The 10,223-nt window shown below is 40.5% G+C and overlaps 1 protein-coding gene across 8 annotated transcripts in view; it reads left to right on the top strand.

Moving 5' to 3' along the window:
• The first annotated feature begins 3,966 nt into the window (after positions 1 to 3,966).
• BPTF (bromodomain PHD finger transcription factor) overlaps positions 3,967 to 10,223 on the top strand; it is a 169,970-nt gene continuing 163,713 nt past the window's right edge. For 6 of the 8 annotated variants that reach the window (XM_074260557.1, XM_074260550.1, XM_074260556.1 and 3 more), the window contains exon 1: positions 3,967 to 4,876. In XM_074260557.1, coding sequence (XP_074116658.1) covers positions 4,183 to 4,876 — 694 coding nt within the window. In that variant the 5' untranslated portion in view covers positions 3,967 to 4,182. The remainder of the gene's footprint in view (positions 4,877 to 10,223) is intronic. The other 2 variants (XM_074260554.1, XM_074260552.1) reach the window with 1 other exon arrangement.

The following is a 10,223-nucleotide window of genomic DNA, read 5'->3' as shown; positions in this document are numbered from 1 at the left end:
TGGATGGTTTATTTATTTATTTATTAATTTTTCCTCAATTTCTCTCATTTGGTCTTTGAGTTCTTCTATAAATTCTTTTTGGGCAGGTAGCCATTTAACATTTCATAAAAGAGGGTTATTTGTTTTTATTTTTTCTTACTTCATTGTCTTCCTCTGAAGATGAAACCCATTCTTCCCTATTTTCAAAGTAAGTTTCTAAGACTGGTTTCTTTCTTCTTTGTTATTTTATTTTATTTTATTTTAATGAGAACTATTAGTATAAGCATCTCTAATCCTGAGGTAGTCAGGGAAGGTGCCTCTAGCTTTACTTCAGCTCTCCCATCTGTTTCCCACTCCTATAAGTGCCAGCAAACAGCAGTGTCCCTGCTCCACTGTCTCAACCAGTGTGCTGGGTCCTTCTGGACCAGGACCTACTCTCTGAAGCACAACTACTACAGTTTCTAATCAGCAGATTCCCTTAGTCTTCCTAGACTTGGATCCGACTTCCCAGGCTGTCTGGAAGTTTAATTCCTGTGGTTCAGGCTGAAGCTACCTTCAATACCTCAGAATTCAGGTAGACCCAGACTAAGTAGAATTAGCACTAAAGGTGTGGAACCAGTCTAAAAGTGTTTATACAGCATGCTGGTTAAATCCCCTGTCCTGAGTTCTTTCCTTGAGTCTTCTTTGATTATCTCAGGAGGACTCCTGTTCTGTCCCAAATCTTCTTCTTCACTTATCTTACAAAAAGAATCGGACTTGGAAATAGTGTACAATTGGCTTGTGAAGGAAATAAAAAATGCGGGTGGACAAAAACAGAGGGATTGGGAATTCTGTTTTACCTTCTTTCTAAATCCGATTTTTCTTGTGCAGTAAGATAACTGTATTTAACATATACTTTAACATATTTAACATGTATGGGACTACCTGCCATCTAGGGGAGGGAATGGAGGAAAGGAGGGGAAAAGTTGAAACAAAAGTTTTTGCAAAGGTCAATGTTGAAAAATTACCCATGCACATGTTCTGTATATAAAAAAAAACCTATAATAAAAAATGTAATATAAATTTTTTTTTTCTGACCTACTCTGCCATCTTCCCAGAAACTTTGCAACAACTCAATCTTGCAAGGGGGTGGAGTTAGATAAATGAGTGGGAGGAGAGGGGTGGACAGGAAATGCTCCATATATAGGTTTAATATGCATTATTAATTTTTTTCTATCACTTAAGTCTAGATAATAAATCAACTGCTACTTTTGGGGTTATAAATGATCACATTTAATAATGAGATCTAGAATTTGCTGCCTATCACTTACCTCTGGCTATCTTCTACCTTCTTCCTGAGAGGTGAAAACCTCAGAGCCAATGACCTGAAGAAATAGAGATTTCTGGCAATCCAAGGGTAAATGCCTCTGTTTCTTCCTAAAAAAAAAAATATATATATATATATATATATATATATATATAATTTTTTTTTTATACTATATATATATATATATATATATATATATATATAGTGTAGCATTCCAATCAAGCATGAGGCTGGAGGTGATAAAAACCGCAGCTGCTTATCAAGGAATGATATCAGGAACTGGTAAAAGGCTGATAATCTGAATTTGGGGAAGTTACAGGTCCATTCAGACTTTTAAACAAATTTTAATTTTTCCACACACCCCAGGAGGAGCTAATACACTGTTCAAATATGTAGATTTTCATTTTTAGTTTTTAGATGTCACTTTCTGTGAGAAGCAAGACTAACTGAGCTACTCATCCATCACAGATGACATGCTATGTGGGGAACCAGTTAATCCTAGTGTTAGAGAATCCCAATCTTCATGAATATCTCATTCCATTGAATTTTGTGTGGACTCAATAGAGAAATGACATCAAGTCCCTGCAATTCCAGAGATATGAGTTGCTTTAGCATATGTATTTCCTATTTGTATACCTCACTACTATTATTCTTTAAATTTGTGCCTCACTATCATCCATGAGTCTGTGTATTTGTTGGAGAGAGTGTTACAGGGTTTTTGGGGGGGAGGAATATTTTGCACCAACTATTTTTGCTATGGCTGATTGTTATGAAAAACATAGTGCTTAGGTTTCATGAGCAACAATAGTAGTAGTCAGTCATAGGTTTATCCCCAAACCACTTTGGTGATCCCATTGCAAATCTGAGGCCTAGAAGAAGAACATGCTGTCTTTTCCATTAGTAAAGAAACTCCTTGAGAATAGAGATTATTTCAATTCTTGAAACAATTCCCAACACCTAGCACAGTCTGAGGGGCATGGTAGATTCTAGGTGGTTGATTTATTATTAATGGTTGTGATGGTGGTTCCAGAATGTTTTAAAAATGACTTGTCAAGTGAGTTTTGAGTGGCATAATCAGCAGCTTAATCATTTAAAAATATTAACTGTGAAACCAGTAAAGTGTGTGTTTTGAAAGTCAGCATTCTTTGGCTCCTATAGTCTACTCTTGCTTTCTTTCCTGAATGTCAGCTAATGCTTTAGATGTTTGCTAAGAAATTTTAACATAGAAATGAATGCTTGCAACTTAAAGGGCAGTTAGACTTGTAAGGAGACCAGGAATTCAAGAGAAACCTATAGGGAACATGGGTCTTTTCCTTCCTCCTAATCATCCTTTGTTCCATTGCTCATAGAAGTTAGGGTGTTTCCTCACTATCTAGCTTATTGGGCCAACTCACAGAATAGTGTAGGTTTGTGTATGTGGGTAGCTTGGATGTCTTTGCCACAGATCTATCGGTGGGTGTGTGTGTGTGTGTGTGTGTGTGTGTGTGTGTGTGTGTGTGTGTGTGTAAATATGTTAAGCTTTGTTCCACTACCTCAGAAAGGGCTCAGATCTTCTTATGAACCTCAATGGCCTACAAATTATCGTGATTAAGCTTAAGAGCTAGTGGCATAGAATACTATTGTAATGTAATTAAGATACAATATTATACTAAGTCCTAAATATACCCAATTAAAAATAAAATAATAGGAGGCAGTCTTTTAAAATGCCAGTTTCAAATGTTGGAGTCAACAGCATTGCAAAGGTGGCACTGAAAAGTTTGTTTGAAGTTTCAGAGTCCTTCAGGAATCACTTCTCTGTGTTTAGGTGTATAGTGAACTGAAGGAGAACCGATATGGGTTATTGTTACGGCGTGCACCGGCTGCAGTGGGAAGGTACTTGGAGATTGAAGCTGTCAAACTCACTGGGGCAGTCGGTGGTGCCTCCCAAATACAGTCCCCATTTCTGGAATCGCCTTTAATGCTACTTTGTAGCAAGCCCTCCGGCTCGAGCTGGGCGGGGTTTCTGAAGATACCGCGGCGGTATCGCTGTTCCTGGGGTGCAATGACAGGATTTTCCAGGACCCAGCGCTCCCTGAGGTGCACGCAAGCTCTCTCCCTCCCGCAGGCATTCCCTCCCAGGGTCTCTGTCTCTGGTGCTGCCCAACGTATAGCCTCAGTGTCTCACTCAGGCTGAAATTCTGCTCCTCCCCTCTCCTACTTCCTCCCTCTTTCCCCTTCTAGTCCTTCCCAGAGTGCCGACTCCATTATCTAGTTTGACTCCAGTTTTGTTGGGAGGGGTCTCTCCATCACTTTAATTCTGGGGTTTCCCTTTTCTCGTGTTTTTCAGCTACAGGGTTGGGGTGGGGGAACGGGAGGAGAGGTTAGACCTCCAATAGTCCCGAAGAGCTCTCTCTGGCCTGATCTCCTAACCAGGAGGGTTAGGGCACATTTTTAAAACCCTGAATCCCTCCCTAAGTTGTTCCTGTACTGTAGGGACCCCAACGCCCCGGGCCCCGAAACTGCCTGGGTTCCCCCCTTCTGCGCGCCCCCGCCAGCTAGCTGGGCCCCGGCTGCAGGCTCCCGCGCTCCCCCTAGAGGCGGCTGCGCGGCGTCGGCCTCGGCCTCGTCGGCGGGGGCGTTCACGTGACCGCGCTCCAGGCCTGCTGCCGCTGTCGGTTCCCCCAGTCACCGAGCGAGAGGGAAGAAACAAGATGGCGGCTGGAGGCGATCGGGAGCGGGGCGCCGGCAATTCGGATTGAGCCTTCTCCCTCCACCCGCTTCCGCCGGCCGGGCCCCCCCCGCCCCGACCCCGCGGGGCTCCCCACCCCGCCCCCAGCGGCTCCCCACCGCCGCCCCTCGGCCGGTCCCCCTCCCCCCCTCGGCTTTCCCTTCTCCCTCCCTCCCTCCTCGGCTCCGACATGAGGGGCAGGCGGGGCAGGCCGCCCAAGCAGCCCGCGGCGGGCGCTGCGGAGCGCGGCGCCCCGGCTCCCCCGCCACCGCCGCCGCCGCCGCCGCCACCGCCTCCTCCGGCCGGGCCCATCGGGGGTCTCCGCTCCCGGCACCGAGGCAGCAGCCGGGGCAGGTGGGCCGCCGCCCAGGCGGAGGTGGCGCCCAAGGCGCGGCTGAGCTCCCCCAGGGGGGGCGGCGGTAGCCGGAGGAAGCCGCCGCCGCCGCCGGCCGCCCCCCCCAGCAGCAGCCCCAGCGCCGGCGCCCCGGGCCGGGGGGGGAGAGGAGGCGGGGGAGGCAGAGCTGGAGGCGGGGGCGGCGGCGGCGGCGGCGGCGGCGGTGGCGGCGGTAGTGGTAGTGGTGGCGGCGGCCACCTGGCCCGGGCCACCCCGTCCAGGAGGAGCATCAGCAAAGTGGTGTACGATGACCACGAGAGCGAGGAGGAGGACGAGGACGAGGACATGGTCTCCGAGGAAGAGGAGGAGGAAGAGGGGGACCCCGAGGAGACGCAGGACTCCGAAGAGGAGGAGGAGGAGGAGGATATTATGGAAGAGGACGACGACGACGATGACTCCGATTATCCCGAGGAAATGGAAGACGACGACGATGCCAGCTATTGCACCGAGAGCAGCTTCAGGAGCCACAGCACCTACAGCAGTACCCCAGGTATCCACCCAGCCCGACCGCATCAGGGGCTTGCCTTTCCCACTCTCCACCTTCTCCCCCTCCTCCACTGCCTCCACCCCTCACCCCCTCCACACCGAAGACACACACATACACGCACACGCTCATATACACATACACGCTCTCTCTCTTGCACTGTGCATCCTGCTCTAGCGTCACCCCCACCCCCCACCTCACCCCCTGAGAGAGGGGAAATGCAATTGCACATCAAGTGGCAAAAAACTAGATTTACAAGAGGAAAGAGGTGCATTGTTCAAAATGGAGATTGCATTGTTGCAGTTTGCAGGCCACACTGTCTGTCTCTACCACTTTTCTCTCCCCCCCCTAAAAAAAAAAAAAAAAAATTTGAGCCAGTGCAGTGTTCCACAAGACTGGATTGAGGCTTAGGCATACACGTAGCCATGGTTGTTTTCTTTCTTTCTTTCTTTTTTTAAATAAGTAGACTTGTTTTGCTTTTTTTTTTTTTTTTTTTTTTTTTTTTTTTTGAAGTGCCGTAGCTAGCTAGCTACTTTGCTTGGTTTAATGTGAATTCACTTTAGAGTTTGTGTATTATCTCTTTGAAGGGATCGTAGAACGATATTTAGGGTGTAAACATGTAAATAGTGTCGTTTCTACTCTTGCTTCTTTTCTTTCACATTTCTTGCTTTGTGTGGTTTTGAAATTTTCTCAAGGAATTAACTGGACCACTTGTGTTGTTGGGGGAAACCTTAATTAGCCATACGTGTGTTTGTTTTCATTCTTTGTGTTAATAGGCACATGCAACAGTTGCCGTTAGGTGACTGCTGTAAAAAAAAAAAAATTAAAATCAAACTAAAAGGTTACAGTTGGTTGAAATTCAGTTTTGTAAAATCACAAATTACATTAGTCTCTCCCGAGCTGTCTTATAAGCAATTGATTTCTTAGAAACATCCTTCCTTCCTTCCCCCCAATTTTCCTTGGGGAGTAGAGTTTCTCGTGTCACCTGTTGCAGAAGATGAAGTTGATCAAAGTAAATGTTGAAGATCAACTTTTGGATCGATTTCAAAAAATAACTGGAGAATTTATTTCAATGTAGATTTTTTTTCACCTTGTGTTATTGAATTTTAAAGTTCGCTCTAAGTCTGCAATAGGCTTCTCCGTGGTAACTCATCATCTCCTGTTTTCTCAAGGAAGTTTGTTTAGACCAGTGCTGAAATGTATTTAATTAAAAATTGCAATTGTAGCTTTGTGCTAAATATATGTGCATTTTATTCAGTTATGGAAAAATGCACTTAAAGCTTTTAGTGGCATTCAGTCTTGTTTTTCTTCTATGATTTTGGCAATTGGAATTAATTAGTATCTTTTTAAAAGACACCCCTCCCCTGGTAAATTTCCTAAGAACATGTGACTAATTTAAAAGAATAAAGTGTCTTATTTGTCAATGTTTATAGATAAAATGTTCAAGTACTATACTTAGATTTTTATTGCTCAGTTTGTGATATTTTGATAATTATGAATATTGCTGTTCAACTGATCCAACACATTTATATTGCCTCTAAAGAATTTCATGGATTGCCTGGAAGTGAGAAAGTGTGAGTGATGTGCAAATTTTCAATTTTGTCAGTTGGTATGCACTTTTGGAATAATAGCATTCACCTTAAGAAATCACAGTTTGCTTGGGCTCTCTCCCTCTCTTCCCCCCCCCTTTTCTCTCCCTCTCTTCTTTTCTCTTTCTTTTTTTTTTTTTTCATACAAGTTTTTCATACAATTGAATGAGCCATGCAGACTGAACACTCCTTTGAAGAAAGTTTCTTTTAGAGTTGAGACATTTTGGCAAGGCAGTTTTAGGTTGCTTGAATTCTTATTTTTGAGGACTAGTTATATCTATTCCCTTTAATTACTTTTAAATGTTATCCACTTTAACTTTGTCTTAAACTCATGGATGTGCCTTTTCATATGATAGTAAAGTCTGCATTAGTTGTTGACTGATAATTCAGTCTGGTTAATATAAAAGTTTTGATAATTTTACAGCTTACATCATCCTGTAATTTATATGTTTTGAATTTTGAAAACATGTTTTAAAATACCATTATCATTTTTAGTTTTTAACATTAAGTTTGATGAGTAAGTGGTTTGAAATAGCACAATTGCTATGTTCCTAGAGGTTTCTCCCTTTTTTGGATATGATATCTAATTTTTAATACTTTGGATTTGAAGCAGGTTATTTCTAAATAGGGTTTTTAAATGGTGTATTTTGTATTTTAAGTGTTTACAATGATTCACTTACAAAGGAGGAGTAATTGTATGTCAAGTTTGTGCTAAATGGCTGGTTTTACATATTTTACTGCTTTTACCTGCTAAGGAGAAGTAGACAGGTTTTTGCATTCTTTAATGATTATTGGAAAAACTGGCTTAAGAATACTGGTAGAAATATAGGTGAGAGATTGAGATCTATATTGTATTTCTAAAATTTCTAAAAGAGAAATAGACTTTTTTGGTACTTATCAATGAAGGCAACATTTATGCAGAACAGAATTAGGGACTAAACTCCATTTGAAGAAATTGTTAGTATGGGAAGTAACTTGACAGTTATCCACAGGAGAATTGGTTTTGTAGTGAGTTTGTGCAAAAGAATTGCATGAGGTGCTTTCTCATTCACCAGTCCCAAACTTGGTAATAGTAATTGAGAGTTTTTCTTTTATAGAAGACAGCAAGTTTCTATACATCTGTACCAGTTATTATTATTGATGTGGATTTTGTCTCCATGAGGGATTGTTGACTCCTAGAAACAGAAATGATGTTGGCCAGGAGAAGTAAGGGTACATTCATGCTTCTTTTTGACCCCAGAATCATAGATTTAGAGAGAAAAAGTTCCTTTAAGGGTCTATTCCAATTCCGTCATTTTACAAATGAGAAAGACTGATACCAAGGTCATCCAGATACTTAAGTACTAGTGCTAGGAATTAAACCCAAATTCTTTGTTTCTGAATACTATTTCTGCTACACTAGGTCACTTAGCCTGTGCTGTAGAAAACTTTCAAAATAAACTTGACATCTTTTACGGTAAGGCTGTATAAAAACTACTTTGCATAGGCATTTGGCAAAGTTATAACATACTCTGAATTTAATCACTAGCTGATTTTTATTAAATTCTATTTGAAATGAAATGTTTCTTCTATCTTAGTATGTTTGGAGTTGTTGAAAATTCATACAATGAATTTTGAAATTCAGAGTATCTGAATTTTTAGGGAAGATAACAAAAAAACATGATTTTTTTTTCACTTAAAATTTTTTTTTAATTATAGCTTTTTATTTACAAAACATATATATGCATGGGTAATTTTTGAACATTGACCCTTGCAAAACTTTCTGTTCCAACTTTTCCCCTCCTTTTCTCCACCCCCTCCCTTAGATGGCAGGTACTTCCATACATGTTAAATATGCTAAAGTATATGTTAAATACAATATATGTGTACATATTTATTCAGTTATCTTGCTGCACAAGAGAAATCGGATTTAAAAAGAAAGTAAAAATAACCTGAGAAGGAAAACAAAAATGCAAGCAGACAATAACAGAAAGAGTGGAAATGCTATGTTGTGGTCCACACTCATTTCCCATAATAAAAAGACGTAATAGTTGAGAAACTTTCTTTAGGTAGTGGAGCTTGTTTGCAAGCATTGGGACTTCTTGCTGTTAGCAAGATTCAGCTTTATTTGTATTGATTTCTAATTTGGAAACACTCATACTCTATAGTTTTAACCAGTTGTTTTTCCAAATTTATTCAATTATGGATCACGTCTAAGCCCAGAAGTTACAAGATACTACTAAATTCATAATTTGCATAATTTGAATTATACTAAGATAAGTATTTGTCCCCTCAAGAATTAATGTCTCCAGACATTAATATAGGATGGATTCTTTTGTTGTACTTTTTTTTCCTAGATGTGTTCTTATTTTATGTCTCTGAAGAAGTAACCCTTTAGAAGGTACAAGTAGATAGTGATGGAAAGTGAAGAATCACAGAGCTGCAGAGCCTCCACACTTGTAATTAAGTTAAGAAGCAACATGGTACAGTAGAAAGAGTAGTCTGAAAAGCTGTGCTCCTCACTACTTAGTTACTAATGTGACTGGAGGCAAACTACTTGATCTCTCTGGGCCTCAGTTTCTTCATTTGTAAAATGAGGGTATTGAATTGAATTTGATAATTACTGTTTCTTACAATTCCAAATCTATGTTCTTATGAACACCTGATATGTATATATTAGCCATTGTCATATCTTTATGAACTCTAAATTAATAGCTCTTTTCTAGAGGTGAGGAAGGGCCCTTTCTGAAGGTGTTGTGTCTATCTTCATGATAGTAATGCTATGAAAATATAGAGTTATTTTTAGAGGACTTTATATGAGTTTGCATAAGGGTGCAGGGCACTCTGATTAGGAGTTCTAAGCTCTATTTTCTACTCTGTTCACACTTGTGGCTTCCTTTGTTTTCCTATGATTGCAGAGCTCTGTCTGGAGTTATGAGTGACAGCCCCAAAACCAAGTTTTAGCAAAAGATGTAAGGCTTTTCACCTGCAATGAGCTCTTTACTTAACTAAATCCTTTAGGGCACTAGTCCAGTCACCTATTTCTTTAGTGATACCTCCTGGACTGCAGTAGCCAATCTGTTTTGCTTTTTGCTTTTGCAATATTTTCCCTATTCACTTTGTTTTCCTTAAGTTGGAAGAAAAAAAAAAAAAAAGAAAACAATTTTTGTAACTAGTATGCACAATCATGTAAAACCAATTTCCACATTGGCCTTGTCCAAAAAGTATTTTCAGTTGGACATTCTGGGCCAACATCTTTTTGTCAGGTGAGTCTCATTCTTCTCATTGGTCCTCTATGATCCTGATACAACCCACTTTGGTCACTTTCTTCAGTAAACTTCAGTTTCATTCACAATTATCTTTGGAAACAAATAATTCAGTTCTAGATTATATACTGTTTTATGAGATTTAATTAGTGTTAAGTGGTCTTTTCAGTGAGATTGTAAACTACTGGAAGGTGTGAGGTGTGACTCCTTCCTTTTTTTATTCTACCATTCTTAGTACAATTCTAGGCACATAATCATAAATAAACACTAGTGAAACTTTGAATTTAGAATAAGTAAGCTTTCATTTTGAATGCCTGCTTAATTCTGGTGTGACATTAGCCAAGCCATTTAACTTCTCCAAACCTTAGTTTTCTCATTTATAAAATGAGGGACTTGGACTATATTATTTCTAAATAGCCTTCTAGCTTTGTGACTTGGTGAAATACTTTGGGATTTTTATATGTGAAAAAAATTTTTTTCAATGATTCAAAGTAAAGCAAGAAAAAATAATTAAAATGT

Source organism: Sminthopsis crassicaudata, chromosome 4 (assembly GCF_048593235.1).
Source record: "Sminthopsis crassicaudata isolate SCR6 chromosome 4, ASM4859323v1, whole genome shotgun sequence".
Lineage (NCBI taxonomy): Eukaryota > Metazoa > Chordata > Mammalia > Dasyuromorphia > Dasyuridae > Sminthopsis > Sminthopsis crassicaudata.
Note: the sequence above shows the minus strand (reverse complement) of the source record. Positions and strands in the feature narration are given on the sequence as shown.